The following is a 19,323-nucleotide window of genomic DNA, read 5'->3' on the forward strand; positions in this document are numbered from 1 at the left end:
TATTGCAGAGACAGCCATGTTTCCAAACACTATTCTATGCATTTACCAAAGTCCGGTATACAGAAAATCTCCTAACACACAATAGAAATACTTGTTTTAAGCTCTTAATAAATTCTATCCTATAAAGTGAGGAAAATAGCAATGATTTTGAAAATGTGAACACTGTTTACCCAAAGTGGTTTAACAGTATTGTACTGCTTTAGAATTAGCCTTAATATACATTTGGTTCTCTGTGTCTCTTTTCTTTGCAATTAACACATTTCTATGTGGCTGGTAAAGATTTTGGACCCATACCAAACAATGGATTTCCAAACATTGCCCAGCAGGGTTTTATTTTACCTATAATTTTTTTTATTTTTTTTTAATGCTCCTTTGTTTTGTCTTCTAGTGAGACAATGTTCAACTGAAGATGATCTCTAATACTCAAATCTGACCTGCAAAGGTATTCACTCCATGAATAATTACTGCCACGAAGCATTAATGGATATATTTAAGTACCAAGCTGTTCCCCACAAATTGAAGGAACTGCTTTAGTGCACTCCCTTTGTCAAGTGAGACTTGTCTTGTGAATGGAGTCCTATTCTGTTATCCTGATCTGTTCTATCCAACACAGAATTCTCATAGTCATCTTAGTTGAAGAAAACCGTCATTTTGTACCTGAAGCATCTTATCTCCACGGTCTTTTAACTAAAAAACACCTTCTCACCGTGTGCCAATCATAGAAGTGATTAACAGATATCATGCAGTCCGCTGTTATAGCTGCATATCATCCAGATGTTGGACTTTCCATCAAGTGGTGCTTGGAATAGGATACAATGACAATATTGATGCTGCTTCTTCATTCCTGCCTAGAGTCTACCAGAATATAATTTCTGCCATTTCAACTAAATCATTTATTACCTCTGTCATACGTGTTACTGGGTGGCACTGGCATGTTGAAAACAGCTGTCATTATGTTTGTGTAATGTGGATTTTGTACAATGTATCTACACGTGAAAAGGTACCTGGTAAAACAGAGCCATGAACCTAGCTTATTATCTTCAATTCCTACTAACATGATTGAGCTATAGTTGTTTTGGGTTATTTAAAGTTAATTATGTGGCTTAGTCATAATCGCCAATATTTCTATATTGTTATTATACTATGTTTAACATAATATTAAATGTGTTTCATTACAATATGGAGCTCAATAATATAATACTGTTTATTTTTATTGTGACAGAGATCACATTTTGAGATGCAAAAATATAGGTCTAAACCACTTCATTATCTACCTCTATAGTGGTTCATGAAATCAGCAGGAAAGCAGTTTGTCTCAATCCTATGTATAAAATAAAAATGAACTATTGTGGGAGGCAGCATACCCTGTTGAGCTAAAAATACTGTCAACACAATAAGAAGTACCTTTTATGATGTAATCCTTAGAAGTCATGTTATTTTATATGAGTTATAAAAGAGAAACGTACATCTCATTCTGCATAGAAATCTGAGGTGTAGCACCCATTTATCATTATAAAAATTGTAGACTGACCAATATAATTTTTTTATGCATCATAATACAATACAATACAAATAATTAGTGTTAATAGGAATACATTGCTGTTAGGCTGTGTTACACAATTGCTTGTTTTCACAGACTCAATTCAATTATTTTGATGAATTAACTGTATAATCTATTTGGATTTAGACATCCAGGACCCATAATTGTATTTTAGGTACGCTAATATGTCTATGAGTTCATTTTTATAAGCCCTGGTAACAACTCTTTATTGTAGGGATGTATTCCAGCTGCTTTTCCAGATAAATATATTTTGAACCAGTTAGAGAAACATATTTTCCTATTCTTGATCGCATTTAAATAGTCTCCAGATGTTTGTACCATTCCTAGAATAAGTTAGCATTGACAATTGTCTTTGTAGACTATAAACAAGGATTAAGTGTTAAAGGGACACTAAATACGATAGGAAATAATATAGTCAGAGCAAAAACTACCCTTAGAATAATATACACATATTTTCTAAAATTAGATTAATTTTAAGTGTAATGTGTTAGTCTACAAAAGTAATGGCTGCTGACATGTTGGTACCTAGGGAATATGCCCATTACCTTATTTTAGCTCATTGAGGACGAGTTATATCTGTTTATCTAGAATAAACATCTTAAACTGTTTAATGTCTGTTGAAAGGGAAGAAAACACTATATAAACTAAGATGTTCTATTTGTCAGTCAGAATCCATGACTGTATATTGAGGAACGTGTGAAGCATACCCCATAAGGTATAATATGCGGCTTTGGGGAGCTATTAAGAAATGTTTAGAATAGTCATGTACAATTAAAAAATTGCGCCAAATACTAGTTATATCATAAAGGCAACAGGAGTTGAGGTTGAATGACCTGCAAGATATGACTGTAGTAGGATTTTTAACAATACTTTGAATCCTACTACAAAACTTAGAGTTTGCTCACAGTCATTTAGAAAAATGTATCTAATGATTTATTTACAAAATCCCAAGAGACTTTAATGGTGTTTTTCTGTTGAAAATTATTAGTTTTTTTCTAAAGGATTATAATTAACCCCTTCTTTAGAAAACTTACAATAGGATATTTATTTGACTCTCTCATTGTTAAAGGTCAGGCTAATGGCTATATTTATATTTCCTAGCTTAATTGCATTATTTCCAACCACATAGCCGAGGCAAATGTTAATGATACATTTATTTCAGTTTTGTTTAACATGATCCTAGTGTAACAAATTAAGTGGTGAATACATGTATGATGTGTATTTTCCAATTAGTGGTTCAAAAGGCTCTGGGGAGCAAATCTTAGGTTACAATTTAAATAGACACAGCAATTACCAGTGGCACCCTCAGGACTCAAGCCAGAATGAATGGGGGGGTGAAAGCGGGATAAGTGCAATCCGTGTCACTCAAGGAGAAGTTGCTATGATAAGCTGAATAGGCGGGCATCCAGCTTGACTCATCCACAGTCCCCATACATAAAGGAATAGTAGAAATCACCATAGAGTCCGTCTTTATAATAAAATATCCATGTTTATTGAGACAAGCGTTAAAAACATAAAAACAAAAATGGTAAACAAAAATAAAGCGTTAGTACATAGTACTGATAACTCACATCATACGTGTTTCAGTTCCTGCCTTTCTCGATTACGTTAGTACTAATTACCTTCCCGTTACCCTATTTATACCATTTCCTTTAGTGAATTCAAACAATCAGTTAACCCTATACACTCTGAACAACTCCTCTTGGAGTTCTGATATGTTGCAATTGTAATCATGTAGTTCAAAATTTGTAAAATGATAAATATAACATTTATCCATTTGTTAAATATATACAAACTTGCAACTAAGAACAATCTCACAGAAGAGGTTTAATACGGAATCCTAATGTGGCTTTGCAAATTATATCTACCAAGTTACTAATGATATATAAGAATATTAGTATATTAGTATAAGCAGCGGGAGATGGAAATATAAACTGACATCACACTCTTTATTCATTCCTTGTGGATGGCGAGTTTGCAAAGTAAAAACCCAATATACTTCCCTTTGATCCCGTCTGTGCTCCCTATCTCCCCTCGTGGATGTCTTTAGACATGCTCTATTGCCTGAAATCCACATTTGTAAATACCAGCATTTTTCTCAATAAACCTGGATATTTTATTATAAGGATAGACGCTATGGTGATTTATACTACACTTAGATAAGGTTATTTTTAGTAATTCATTTATATGGCAAACTACTTTAAAACATTAAGGGCTAGATTACGACTGGAGTGCAAATGTTTGCACCCGAGCGATATGTAAACACTATCGCTTGAATGTAATTGAGATTTACGTTAGAATGATTACTGTGACTTCAGAGCTCTGGTTAACTGTTTTGCAAAACAAAAAAGTTGCACAAAATACATCAAAAATACATTATAAAGTACAGTTACTCTCATAATAACACCATCTAATAAAAAACATGTAAAAGCATATTTATGCCATATTCAAATTTAACCCCTTAATGACCAAAACACACACTTTACGTTGCTGGTCATTAAAGGGATTGCCTTCTTATAATAGCGCAGGTCTTACCATGCTATAAAAAAACAACCTCCCATAGAAAGACCAGAAATTTACAGGGGTTAATAAAGGTTTTAACTGTGCATTTACTGTAAATGTTTCACATTCCATTGTTCTGTACATAGCATAATATGTTCTATGTATTTATAAATAGATATTCCTTTATATAACTGTATATATCTAAACCTTTCTTTAATTATATAGGTATAAATATATATTGTATTAAAATACCATCAGATATATGTATAAATATGTATTTGGGAATAAATAAAACATATTCTGCTATGCGTAGAACATTGGAATGTGATGTATTCATATTTTAATGTTGGGTTAGCGCTAATGAGAATATGCGATCAGGTTTGTGCGGGATTTTTTTCCATATTTTATTTTTTCATTGATTCCTACGGGGTAATACGTGAGCACACACACAATATTCTAACATTGGCTTTTTGCGCTTGTCGGGGTAGCACAAGAGCAAAAACAGTATACTTTCAATTCAAAATACAAGCGCAACCCGACAAGCGCAAAAAGCTTACTTCTGGCACAATTTACGCTCAAGCAGAAGCATTAATTTTTGCTCCACTCATAATCTGGCCCTAAAATAGGGATCAAATAGATCATGTCACTTTAATAACTTAGGCTAGTTTACATTCCAGTTGCAAAATTTGAGCTGGTAAGAAAAAGCAACTATTTCCATTAAAATCAAGCAGAATGTTACAAATGGATTGTAATCTATATCATTGTTTCTCAACCGCGGTCCTCAAGTACCCTCAACAGGCCAGGTTTTTATTATAGCTGAACAAGTGCACAGGTGAAATAATCAGCGGATGGGTGAGAGCAGGTTAGTAACCACATGGTGTTACTGATCAGCTGATTACTTCAGTACTTGAGGACCGTGGTTGAGAAACACTGATCTAGACAAAGGGTGAGTTTACATCACTGGTGTTAAAAATGCTGTTTACCATTAAAATAGCTGTTAAAAAAAAGATATCATCTGGCAGTTGACAGATTTATCCGGTTCCTGTTTTGCTCTCACCAAATCATACTGTAGAAAGTTATTTTTTTTTGTTTCAATTGAAGTAAACTATTGGATTTTTATAGTCTACTGTTAATCGACTCAACTTTTCGGTTACCTCTCCAAGGTGTAAATGGTCCAAATGTCCTTTACAGCAAGATTAAATTGTGGTTTCTAAATTATTATTTTTTAAATTTGAATAAACAGACATTAAAAGTTACATTAATATAAATGTCTATCTGAACAGATATGATGTATAATCATAATGTTTATATGTTTGACACTATAACCTTTAAAAATAGAACTCATAATCATACATACATTATGTTTTTATGACTTATCATAACAGAGCATTGTATTATTTTCATATAGACAGAGATTTTATTTATTAATCATACTTTTGTTGCAAATAAAATTAAATTTATTAAATGCTGAGACATTATATATAAAAGTAAAAAAGAATTAATAATTATATAAAAAAGCTATTTTTTTAAACCAGCAAGAAAAATAACTAAACAGTAGTCTTGTCAGAGTTCTATATTAAATAGTCTATTAAATACGTTTATAAATATATTTGCATGACTATTGCAGCAGAGTTGATCACAGGTGAAGATAGCATAATACGTTTCTAACGCCATCAGGTTACAGTTGCTAAGCAGAATATTCAGAGGTGCTTATTTTACTCTGAAAACTATCAATTCTTAGAATGTTAAATGAAAATAAAGGAAGGGATAAAGTTGATGAGTTTTCCATCCATTTGTAAAATGGAATGAATAAGTATTTAAACCTAGTGAAAGGAAGCAAAGCAAATATCCCTTTACGCCAGCCAAATGGTTTTATGCTTTATGCCTCAAAACACTGCCTTAGTGGGTGCTTATTTTTCCAATTAATTTGTCTAAATTATACAAAAGCCAAAATTAATTATTATAGCAGTGAGAAATATAGCAAGTGTTCCTTCTAAAGTTTTGAAAGGAAAATGTAGAGAACTTAAAGCACCTATCAAGTTTGTTTTAATATATGCACATTGTGTAGAGTAAGCTAACTAGCATAAATTCTTTTTTTCTATGAGCCCCTTAGAGCTAGGTACAGTATATTTATATTTAATCCTTTTGCATATAAATGTAACAGAATAGATAGTCCCAAATACCAAATTATTCAGGACTGGCCTCACAAGATTATGTTTATAGGTTCATTCATGAAGCACAGCATGTCTAACTACTAACAAACCAACATGTTAAAAATAAAAACAAACAAATTAAATGGTTCAAAATATATTATTTCTAGTTTATTAGGATTTTAGCAAAACTCTATAGCTACTAGGCTTATCTGTATATTATACGTAGTTCCTCATTTCATATCACAATTTCCATAGTTGCCTCTGCTGTGCAAGTCACGGATCACCGAACGTTGACATCCTAAATGAAATCATGCAATGTCTCATATGGTTAGGTTTTTCACTTTTGTAAGGAGTACAAAAAAATGATTAATACTTTACCTTAAAAACATGCCAAAAGAGAAGCACTCAACCAATGTAATGTATTAATTAGCTTAAAATTAATAGTTTACAAAACAAAATTCTGTCGGTCATATGTAAGAAAAGCTAAACACATTTTGCTAGATTAACATTTGTGAGCAGTTAATAATGTGCAACACATTATTTTGCGCTCAGCCTTGCACAAATACTAAATCATGATTGGGTATTAAGTTATTGGTTAAAATGCACCTTAACCTCATCATTTTAACACACTTGATACATAAATAGAGCATTGTACATCTATGGAAAACAGTAGTATTGCGCTTATTGCATTCGTATTACAAGTTGTTGGTTGAGTGTTACGATTGTGTTAGCACTTTTGAAAACCAGGTATTAAGTGTTATTGCCATTGTGCATTCAAAAAAGTGTATAGTAAAGGACACCTGCACGATCCAATATGGATAATGTAACACACATTATACTACTGTATGCACAATATTTACTAACTAGGGATGTTAACGCTCCATACTGCTAGCATTTTTGTGCTCCACTTGTAGTCTGATATCGTGATACTTAGGTAGGCATCCAGCACTACATGACAGGAATAGTGCTGACATCTAGTGCTCTTGCAAATTGATAAAATTCTTCCAAAATGGCTGCCATATAGTGCTCCAGAAATGGGCCAGCACCTATGCATACGTTCCTGCTTTTCAACAAAAGATACCAAAAGAATGATAAGAGGTCAATTAGAAAGTTGTTTAAAATTGCATGCAATATCTGAATCATGCAAGATAATTTTTTTGTTTCATATCCTTTTAACATGTCATTGCCTTTAGCTTGTTACTACTATCGGGTTTCAGCAATTTTATTCTTTACAGTTCCATAGTTGTATACAACACATAAAAGGATTAGAAGAAAAACATTGAGCTTACTAAACTAAAACACTTTCAAATGAACTTAACACCCTGGAACTCATGTTTAATGTGAACTGCAGAGACCAAAAATAATAAAATAAATGCAGTTTTACTTAAGATTGGAACAAAATGAAAACAAGTATTTGCATAAGACAACTATATATGCTTGAATCTCTTTAATTACACATACAGCGACCATCTTGGTTACAAGTGCAGTAAAAAAGCATAGGATTTATGGGATTTCTCACCAAGAGACGGCTTATATTTTATATGGACTCCTCCAGTTTTATTTCATTTATGGGGGAAGCTTTCCAAAAGAATGATAAAACCCCAAAGATAAAGCCAATAATTAAATATATGTCTCTGAACCACATATATAATACAACTTATAATGATAAATAACTTTAAACTTTTCCATTTCTGTATAGACAGGTTGGGTGCATAAATATAAAAAATAGTTAGTGTAATGGTCCAATTTTCTAAAACAGACCAGTTAATGTGGTGCATAGGAAAATATTATAGAAATCTTTTTAGTTTTACTGTTACCATTTATGAGTGATTTTTTTGTTTAAATGAATGTCAGTGCTAAATAAAAACTGTATAATGTGGAACTGCAAATACTTACACAGTTTAGGAAGCTCAGAAGATAATAGGGCAATTATTCGTTATGTACAAATGAATTTAATTTGTGGTCTAATTATATACAGTATGCATTTGTAGGCAAGCTGTTTTGTCCTGTACCAAAAAGTTTACATTTATTTGTTTTGGTGGCTGAAGTCGACAGGATATAAGATTAGGTCACAAAAGGAAAATGCATCATGTTTAAATATATTTATTCACATCAATTTCCACCAAAGATGATTTTTTAAGGAAATACTGAAAAGTTGTGTTATGACAATTTTAAAATCTATTTGATCAAGTTCAGTGATTTTAACTCCAGTCCTGAAGTACTCACAATAGGCCAGATTTGCAGGATTTCCTAGATAGTGCTAATTAGTGGCTACATTGGGGGTACTTGACGACTGGGGATGTGAATTCTACTTGGCATTATTGTTCACCCTAAAACACTGTTTTTCAAACCCTTCCTCAGGCCTCCCTAACAGGCCAGATTTTGAGGATATCTGGACTGGAGAACAGGGGAAATAATCAGCCGGTTAGTAAACATGGTTATTTTACCTGCTCTAATCCAAGGTATTCCTGAAAATCTGGCCTTTTGGGGAGGCCTGAGGGACAGGTTTTAAAAACAGCTCCCTAAAAGAAAAGGCTCATAAGAGGTAAAAAAATAAAATAAAGTAAAAACAATATACTTTTATCATTTTATATCACAAAAGACTGGAATTTGGGTTAGATCTAACTTGTTCTTTCCAAATGATTTCTAGGTTTTGTCTTAAACGTTGTCTTGTATCCTGTCTCATCTTTCTAGTGCTGTTTCTTTATGCAGCTGTTTGAAATGAATATTCCTAATTGTTTTCATGTAATACTGGTACAATGTTATAGTCAAAACAATACAATTGAAATGCGTTGAGCTCCCATTAGAAAAACACAATTACAATGTGTAAAAACATGACATGCATTCAACAGTTTCTGTGTCATTTCACATAATTTTCTTCTGATGCCTGTTCCAGGCACCCTGGAAGTCAGCCAGATATTGATGTGTCTCAGTGTATAAATGAATTCAGGTTAATGGGGTTAATTTATTTAAAGCTTGTTGCCAGAAATGTCTTGTTGCAGGTAAAAAAAAGAGGAATAAAAATGTGTATATATAGAAGCATGCCAGTATATAATTTCTACCTAAATGTAGCACTAGATAAATGCAACAAATAAGCAGAATCAGTTTCTAATTTTAGATTATAAAGAGAATTTTTAAGTATCTGGGTTGAGTGAAGGGGAAATCTATACATCTATTTATATTCTTTGTAGATAGGTGGTGCTTTCTGTAAGTCTCCGGTGACCTCTGTTTGTAAATAGTGTACATTTAATTTATTGCTCTGGTCTGGTCTTGTATAGAATGAAATCTAATGTTCACAAATGTATATTTTGTTGCTTAAATGTGTCTTTGCAAAATTCACAATAAATGAACTATTTTATGTCCACTTGGTTTTCTAATATGTGTCTATATGTTTACTGTTTTACATATACCCTCTCATGTTAAATGACAGAACAGGGAAACTACTTTTTCACATTGCTCAGCGTGTGCGCAGTCTAGATTTATTTTGCTCATTGGAGCCTATTTACATTGCCTATAACAATCACATCAAATGTGTATAACTGCTGGATCCAATGCACAATTTGCTCAGGAGCGCATACTATTGATATTAATATTTATATTGTTTATTAGTTATTACTATGTGATTGAATGCATTCAAGATAAGGAGGCATGCACAAAAAGGCGGTTGTCCTTGAAAATCCCCCACAGCATAAATGGATTAAAAATTTGACTCAATATGAAAACAGAATTTATACTTACCAATGCATTTCCTTCGGGCCGTTGAGAAGTCCATAGCTTCATAACGTGGGATATATTCCAGCCTATCAGGAGGAAGTCAGACAGACCTTTAGTACCTCCCACTTCCTCTCCCACTCCAGTTTACCTATAGCCAAGCCGAGGAGAGAGAAAAAAAGGTAGGAAAGACAGAAAGCAGGGTTATGATGTGCAAATGAGAGCTGTCACCCATATATAGAAATAGGGTGGGGGCTATGGACTCTCATCTGCGTGAAGGAAATAAATTTATTGGTAAGTATCAATTCTGTTTTCCTTTTTAGCTTACGAGAGTCCATAAGGACGGGTGGAATAAAAAGTAGGCAGTTCCTATTTGCTGGACATTGCAGCCTGAAGGACTTTCCTGCCAAAAGCTGCACCAGAAGAAGCATAAATGTAAAAAAAATTAAAAAGTGTAAAGGGAAGACCAAGTTGCCTCCTTGCAAATCTGTTCCAAGGAGGATTTATTCTTGAAAGACCAGGAAGTAGATATTGATCTCCTAGAATGAGCAGTTACTTTTTTCGGTGATGGTTTTACCGCAACCAAGAAAGTCTTACAAATAATCTGCCTGAGTATCAAATCTATATTGCATCTATTGATCGATGTATTTCGTATCTATAAAATGTATATTGCATCTTTTGATCGATGTAATTCGTATCTATCAAATGTATATTGCATCTTTTGATCGATAACATTCGTATCTATCAAATGTATATTGCATCTTTTGATCGATAACATTCGTATCTATCAAATAGATATTGCATCTATTGATCTATGTAATTCGTATCTATCAAATGTATATGTATCTATTGATCTATGTAATTTGTATTGATCATATGTATATTGCATCTATTGAGCTATGTAATCTATGTATCTATCAAATCTATCTCGTGGTTGTGCAAATGGACTGTTTACGGTTGTTTGCGGTGCGTTACACTTGGAGTTTGGTCTGTCACTTTGAAGCGGGCGTAACCCTTACACTACCTGATCGATGTTTTAAAGCACGTTATTGCAAACAATTTATTATTGTTAGGTGATTTAGGCCCTTTATGGGTTAAAAGCAGACTCTGCATCAACTATGTAATTTTCCATGGGAGTTTTGACATGGATCCCCCTCCAGCATGCCACAGTCCAGGTGTTAGTACCCTTGAAACAACTTTTCCATCACTATTGTGGCCAGAAAGAGTCCTTGTGGGTTTTAAAGTTCGCCTGCCTATTGAAGTCAATGGCGGTTCGCGCGGTTCGCGAACAATAGCGGAAGTTCAAGTCCGCCGTTCGCAAACCGAAATTTTTAAGTTTGCAACATCACTACTGGACATGAGCCAAACCAATCTTCTCTCGAAAGTCCTCAGAAATCAACACCCGAAGTGTATGGGGAACATTTAGCACATTGGTAGCCATATTTGCCCTATTGCCTCTTTAGGCTGGATTTCAGAGCGCCCCCCCAAAAGCAGCATGTGGCTGAAATCCAGGGACAATGCCACAAGGCCAAGGGGATGGCCCTACTACCCAGTTGCTCTACGCCTAAGGAGTAACCACCCCCCCAATAGCAGCAGGGCCCAAACCCCAAAGGGAAAGGACCCCAGGTTGAAGGAGCAGGTCTCCAGGCAGCAAATCTTTCAACCAAGACCAAGCACAGAAAACTACACTTGATCCAAGCCAAAGGCCCGAGAAGCAACCTCAGCTGATCATTTTGGCCTTCTGTGGGCCTTGTTAGTGAGGTGCAGCAATATCCCTCTAGGCACACAGAGCAACAGGTCCACGTCTGGAGTCCCGCATCTTAGGGAGATTTTCCTAAGAGTCATAATTTGCGTAACTAAAAAGAGAGAAGCACTCAACCTGGGAACGAACAATAACTTGTTCTATGGCTAGTTACCACCCAAGAAGTCTCCCTAAGTATGATGCAGGAATCCAGACGTGGACCTGTTGCTCAGTGTGCCTAGAGGGATATGGCTGCACCTCACTGACAAGTCCCACAATAGGCCAATACTTACGTTTGGGGTTTTGCTGTTTCATTCAGAGAGGGATTGCCTGGTATTTCGGGGCTGGACTGTACTGTTAAGTCAGGATTAGACTGATATGCTTCTCTGTGAAAGGCACATGTTGAGCACAAAGAGGCTGCTTCTTGGGTGATAAATAGCCAAAGAACAAGCTATTATGCTTTTTATCATTCCCAGGTTGAGCGCTTATCTCTTTTTATTTATGCAAATTATGGCTCTTAGGGAAGTCTCATAAATAAAAAGAGAGAAGCGCTCTACCTGGGAACGTACAATAGCATAATAACTTGTTCTATGGCTAGTTACCACCCAAGATGCATCCTCTTTTTGCTCAACATGTGCCTTTCACAGAGAAGAACTTTCCTGTAATATATCAGTCTGATCCTGACTTAACAGTACATTCCAGCCCCGAAATACCAGGCAATCCTTCTCTTAACGAGTGAAATGGCAAAACCTCAGACTTAAGTTTCGGCCTAGTATGGACCTCGTCAGTGAGGTGCAGCAATATCCCTCTAGGCACACTGAGCAACGGGTCCACATCTGGATTCCCGCATAACACTTAAGGAGACTTCCCTAAGAGTCATAATTTGCATAAATAAAAAGAGAGAAGCGCTCAACCTGGGAACGAAAAATAACTTGTTCTATGGCTAGTTACCACCCAAGAAGTCTCCCTAAGTGTGATGCAGGAATCCAGATGTGGACCTGTTGCTCAGTGTGCCTAGAGGGATATGGCTGCACCTCACTGACAAGTCCCACAATAGGCTGAAACATACATCTGGGGTTTTGCTGTTTCTCTCGTTCAGAGAGGGATTGCCTTGTATTTCGGGGCTGGACTGTACTGTTAAGTCAGGATCAGACTGATATGCTTCAGGAAAGTTATTCTCTGTGAAAGGCACATGTTGAGCAAAAAGAGGCTGCTTCTTGGGTGATAACTAGCCAAAGAACAAGCTATTATGCTTTTTTTCGTTCCCAGGTTGAGCGCTTATCTCTTTTCATTTACACAGCAATTAATGTCTAAACCGTTGGCAAAAAAAGTGAGTACACCCCTAAGTGGAAATGTCCAAATTGGGCCCAAAGTTTCAATATTTTGTGTGGCCACCATTATTTTCCAGCACTGCCATAACCCTCTTGGGCATGGAGTTCACCAAAGCTTTCCAGGTTACCACTTTAGTCCTCTTCCACTCCTCCATGATGACATCATGAAGCTGGTGGATGTTAGAGACCTTGCACCCCCCACCTTCCATTTGAGGATGCCCCCCAGATGCTCAATAGGGTTTAGGTCTGGAGACATGCTTGGCCAGTCAATCACTTTCACCCTCAGCTTCTTTAGCAAGGCAGTGGTCATCTTGTAAGTATGTTTGGGGTTGTTATCATGTTGGAATACTGCCCTGTGGCCCATTCTCCGAAGGGAGGGGATCATGCTCTGCTTCAGTATGTCACAGTACATGTTGGCATTCATGGTCCCCTCAATGAACTGTAGCTCCCCAGTGCCAACAGCACTCAAGAAGGCCCAGACCATGACACTCCCACCACCATGCTTGACTGTAGGCAAGACACACTTGTCTTTGTACTCCTCACCTGGTTGCCGCCACACACGCTTGACACCATCTGAACCAAATAAGTTTATCTTGGTCTCATTGTACCACAGGACATGGTTCCAGTAATCCATGTCCTTAGTCTGCTTGTCTTCAGCAAACTGTTTCCAGGCTTTCTTGGTCATCATCTTTAGAAGTGGCTTCCTTCTGGGACGAATGCCATGCAGACCAATTTTTATGCAGTGTGCGGCATATGGTCTGAGCACTGACAGTCTTGCCCACTGTGCTGCAGCTGTTTCAGGGTCTTGGCAATTTTCTTATAGCCTAGGGCAGGCCATCTTTATGTAGAGCAACAATTCTTTTTTTCAGATCCTCAGAGAGTTCTTTGCCATGAGGTGCCATGTTGAACTTCCAGTGACCAGTTTAAGAGAGTGTGAGAGCGATAACACCAAATTTAACACACCTGCTCCCCATTCACAACTGAGACCTTGTAACACTAGTGAGTCACATGACACCAGAGAGGGAAAATGAATAATTGGGCCCAATTTGGACATTTCCACTTAAGGGTGTACTCACTATTGTTGCCAATGGTTTAGACATTAATGGCTGTGTGTTGAGTTATTTTGAGGGGGCAGAAAATTTACACTGTTCTACATGCTGTACACTCACTACTTTACATTGTAGCTAAGTGTCATTTCTGTAGTGTTGTCACATAAAAAGATATTATAAAACATTTACAAAAATGAGAGGGGTGTACTCACTATTGTGGGATACTGTATATAAAAACATTAAAATACCAAGTATCTTGTTGAAGATATAAATACACTCACGTATTGGCATGTAAAACACACCTATCTATAGAAAAGTATAATCATTAGATAGGTAAACCCATGTTATTGGCTCACTGCAGTATAACCTGTTGTACAATTTTATATATATATATATATATATATATATATATATATATATATATATATATATATATATATATATATAATACTTAAGTACTGTAAGGAGAGTACATCATTTTAAAACTGTATTCCTTATTACACTACTAGAATTAGATATGCAGGAATTGAAATGCCATACATATGGTTATAAACATGCATGTAACAGAGATTTGTACATCGTCCTGTCAAGTCATGCAACCATAACAAAGTAAATATTCATTCTTGAAGGAATGAATATTCAAAGTTGAGCCTCAACAGAAAGGTCTTGTACATTCTGTAATGGAGACTCAGATTATATTACTACTGTCTTTGCAGAGATAATGTATGAGAAACTCTCTCATAATTGATCATACTCTAGCAGCAAGGACATACAGTACATGTAATATTATATGTATACATTTTTTAATGTAAATTTAAGTAGCTAATATATAAATATATATATATAATTTAGGGAGAATGAATATGCAAATTGTTCATTTACAGCAGATAAGCCTTACAGAACATATAAACTAATTATATAAACTAAAGCCGTTGATCAGCTTGCTGCATGAAAATAAACCAAGTTGTGGTAATACGGAATTGGCAGTCCTGCATTTGCTTCTCAACACACAATAAAAAAGAAAACTGTTGTACAAAAACTGAGAATTAAATTATTTACACCAGTACTAGCCCACAGCACACCTCAGAACAGAAGAGCTAAGAGAATGAAAATTAAGTAGCACAGAAAACCTTCTAAACACCCACCCCATTAGCAGCTTTTGTAAGAGTTACTCACCCACCTCCAGGGCATAGAAGGAGTTAAATGTGCCAGAATAAAACACCAAATGCCTTAGAATCCACCAGATTAAATTCACAACAGCTGAAGCAGAGAGAGGAAAAGGTTGTCAAGGAGAGGGGGCGGAGATTATTGCCATAACAATATGTATGCCTAAAGCTTGTGCAATTTGAAATAACTGTTAAAATTTAAAATTGTGAAAAAACATCTTTGCTAAGGCCCCTTGTGTCCACCTGCCCAACTGCACTGTGATTTTCGAGATCTAACTGATAACTGCACAAGGCTGTTACTGGCTCTCCTAAAGAGAGAGTACCCATTTTTAAGAAAAATTATAAAAAGGTTTTTGAGGTAAAAAGGGTAAATCGAGCTGCTAACGAGTCCTAAGGATGCTACATAAGAACTATCCTGTGACTCATTCCCCCAAATCCCTTTGTTAAGCACGTAGGTAAAGCTCCTCAGGTGTAAGGTGTGACCTCCAGCTATGTAGTACCTGTAAGGAGAGTACTATTGGATAGCTCCTGAGTTGTGTAGTGCCTGAGTCACTTACCTGGACTGAAGCACCCCTTCATTGTGTCCTACCAGCATGCTGAGACTTCCCTCACAGGTTGCTGAACCAGTAGAGAGCCCATCTAGTGCAAGTAAATATACTGCAGAGGATACTTCAGATATACCTAAGAGACGGGTCCCCACAATGCCTGAGGTCATTTATGGCTGTTAGATTACCCACTAGGGTAATGGAAAGCACATAACAGTGGTAATTCGTACCCCTGTTTCACTCAGAGTCTTCTTAAATCTTCTTGGAGTGAAGTTGCCTAGGGGTACTGGGTCGCAATTCAAGTCTGGGCATACAAACCATATGAAAAAAAAATAATAAACTCTTGATAGTAGAGCATCTCTGAAATCTACAACCTCTCTCCTTTTATGCCAAGATCAAACTGGAGAGGAAGTGGGAAGGACTAAAGCTCTGTCACGGTTCTTAACAACCTCCTGATAGGCTGGAATATATCCCACATGATATGAAGCTATGGACTCTCATCAGCTAAGAAGGAAACTTTGTTTGGATAATAAGATAAGTTTATTTAAAATCCTTCACACACTAACTACATGAGATAAGCATTTTTTTGTGGACATTTATACTTCTTTTCATGGACTTTTAAGCCTTTGCAGTTACTGTTCCTAACCAACTTAATTTCCATTTTGATTCAATAACACACTGGAGCTCAAGCACATACAGTTCATATACTAATCTTTTTTTTTCTTTTTTTTCAAATGAGATCCACAGTAAAATAAAAAATAACACTTTTAACTATCCGTAATAAGACAAAGAAACACAATAAACTTTCCTTATTATAGAAACTTAGATGTACAATTAACTAATTGCAGGAAGTCTTCTGTACAAATGCATAGCTAATTGCAATATATCATCTATTACTGTATTTACAAAAAAAACAAAATTTATAATCACCTGATAAATTTGTTTCTTTCTGGATATGGCGAGTCAACGGCTTGAGTAATTACTGTTGGGAATATCACTCCTGGCTAGCAGGAGGAGGCAAAGAGCACCATAGCACCACTCCCTTACCCACAACCCCCAGTCATTTGACCAAAGGGAAATGGAGAAAAAGGAGCAACAAAAGGTGTAAAGGTGCCTGAGGTTATAGTCAAAAGAACAACTGTCTTAAAATAAAGGGTATCTGGAAAGAAAGAAATTTATCAGGTAAGCATAAATTTTGTTTTTCTTTCCTAAGATATGGTGAGTCCATGGCTTGAGTAATTACTTTTGGGAACCAATACCCAAGCTAGAAGACACGGATAAATAGGGAGAGACAAGACAGGCAGTCCTAAACAGAAGGCACCAACGCTTAAAAAAACCTTTCTCCCAAAAGAAGTCTCAGCCGAGGCAAAAATATCAAATTTGGAAAAAGTATGTAGAGAAGACCAAGTTGCAGCCTTGCAAATTTGTTCCACAGAAGCTTCATTTTTGAAAGCAAAAGAAGAGGAAACAGCTCTTGTGGAATGAGCCGTAATTCTCGCAGGAGGCTGTGGACCAGCAGTCTCATTAGCCAAACGCAATTTTACTTTGTAACCAAAAAGAAACAGTAGTAGCACTAGCTTTCTGACCTTTACGTTTCCCAGAGAAACAGACAAAGAAGGCAGAAAACTGGCAAAAATCCTTAGTCACCTGTAAGTAGAATTTAAGAGCACGTACAACATCCAAATTGTGTAACAAATGTTCTTTGGAAGAAGGAGGATTAGGACACAGAGAGGGAACAACAATTTCCTGAATGATATTTCTATTAGAAACAACCTTAGCAAGGAAACCTAACAAACCTTCCAAGATAACAACTTAAGGTTTATGGAATGCAATGGCTCAAATGGAGCCAGCTGTAAAACTTTATGAACAAGGTTAAGGCTCCAAGGAGGAGCAACAGACTTAAAGACAAGCCTGATTTTGACCAAGGCCTGACAAAAAGATTGCACATCTGGCACATCCGTCAAATGTTTATGTAGTAAAACTGATAAAGCAGAAATCTGACGATTCAGGGTACTGGCTGAAAATCCCTTCTCCAGGCCTTCCTGAAGAAAAGATAAAAGTCTAGGAATTCTAATTCTACTCCAAGAGTAGCCCTTGGATTCACACCAATAAAGAAATTCATGCCATATCTTATGGTAAATATTTCTAGTAACAGGCTTGTGAGCCTGAATCATGGTCACAATGACCGACTAAGAAAAATCACGCTTAGACAGAATTAAGCATTCAATTTCCAAGCAGTCCGCTTCTGAGAAACGAGATTTGGATGAAGGAAGGGACCCTGAATCAGGAGGTCCTTCCTCAGAGGTAGTCTCCAAGGTGGGAGAGATGACATCTCCACTAGGTCTGCAAACCAGATCCTGCAAGGCAATGCAGGCTATTAGAATCACCAACGCCCTCCCCTATTTGATACGAGCAATGACTCATGGAAGGAGAGCAAACTGGGGAAACAGGTATGCCAACCTGAAAACCCAAGGAACCCGCCAGAGCATCTATCAGAACTGCCTGCAGAACTCTTGACCTTGAACCGTACCTTGGAAGCTTGGAATTCTGATGGGACGCCATCAGATCAAACTCAGGAACCCCGCCCCCATTTGAGGACTAAGCTGTAAAACACATCCAGATGGAGTTCCCACTCCCGGGATGAAAGTCTGTCTGCTCAGAAAATCCGCTTCCTAGTTGTCTACTCCTGGATTGTGGAAGTCAGATAGACAGCAATTGTGGGTCTCTGCCCACTGAAAAATCTGAGTAACCTCTTTCATGGCTAAGGAACTCCAAGTTCCTCCCTAGTGATTGATGTAAGCCACAGAGGTTATGTTGTCTGACTGGAACCTGATAAACTGGGCTGAGGACAACTGAGGCCAAGCCAATAGAGCATTGAAAATTGCCCTCAACTCCAATATGTTAATGGGAAGAGCAGACTCCTGAGTCCAAAGGCCCTGAGCTTTTAATGAGTTCCAGACTTCTCCGCAGCCCATGGTCATGATCCCCCAGGAAGGTCTCTGAAAGTATGTGCCCTGAGACAGATGTTTCTGAGAAATCCATGATGGGAGAGAGTCCCTTGACGACTGATCTAACTCTATTCTCTTAGATAGATCCGCATGGTAGCCATTCCATTGTCCGAGCATGCACAACTGGAGAGCTCTCAAATGGAATCAAGCAGAAGGACTGATGTCCATGGAAGCCACCAACAGACCAATTACCTCCATACATTGAGCCACTGAAGGATAAGCAGTAGCCTGAAGATAGAGGCAAGAGGAAATTATTTAGTATTTCCTGACCTCTGTCAGAAAAATCTTCATCAATAGAGATTCTTTTATGGTTCCTTAGAACACTACTCTTGTAGAAGGGGAAAGGGGGGAGCTTTTTTCCAGATTCACATTCCATCCGTGGGAACAAAGAAAAGACAACAATATCTCTGTGTGAGATTTTGCTTGTTGAAAAGATGGCATCTGAACCAATATGTCGTCCAGGTAGGGTGCCACAGCAATTCCACGAAAACGGATCACTGCCAAAAGAGCCCCCAGAACCTTTGAAAAAATTCTGGGAGCCGTGGCTAGATCAAAT

The 19,323-nt window shown here is 36.7% G+C and overlaps 1 protein-coding gene across 3 annotated transcripts in view; it reads left to right on the forward strand.

Moving 5' to 3' along the window:
* Positions 1 to 9,580, forward strand: part of RAP1GAP2 (RAP1 GTPase activating protein 2) — a 695,842-nt gene extending 686,262 nt beyond the window's left edge. For all 3 annotated transcript variants that reach the window (XM_053706286.1, XM_053706284.1, XM_053706285.1), the window contains one exon: positions 389 to 9,580. In XM_053706286.1, the coding sequence (XP_053562261.1) occupies positions 389 to 391 (3 nt within the window). In that variant the 3' untranslated portion in view covers positions 392 to 9,580. The remainder of the gene's footprint in view (positions 1 to 388) is intronic.
* The last annotated feature ends 9,743 nt before the right edge of the window (positions 9,581 to 19,323 follow it).

Source organism: Bombina bombina, chromosome 3, assembly GCF_027579735.1.
Source record: "Bombina bombina isolate aBomBom1 chromosome 3, aBomBom1.pri, whole genome shotgun sequence".
Taxonomy (NCBI): Eukaryota; Metazoa; Chordata; class Amphibia; order Anura; family Bombinatoridae; genus Bombina; species Bombina bombina.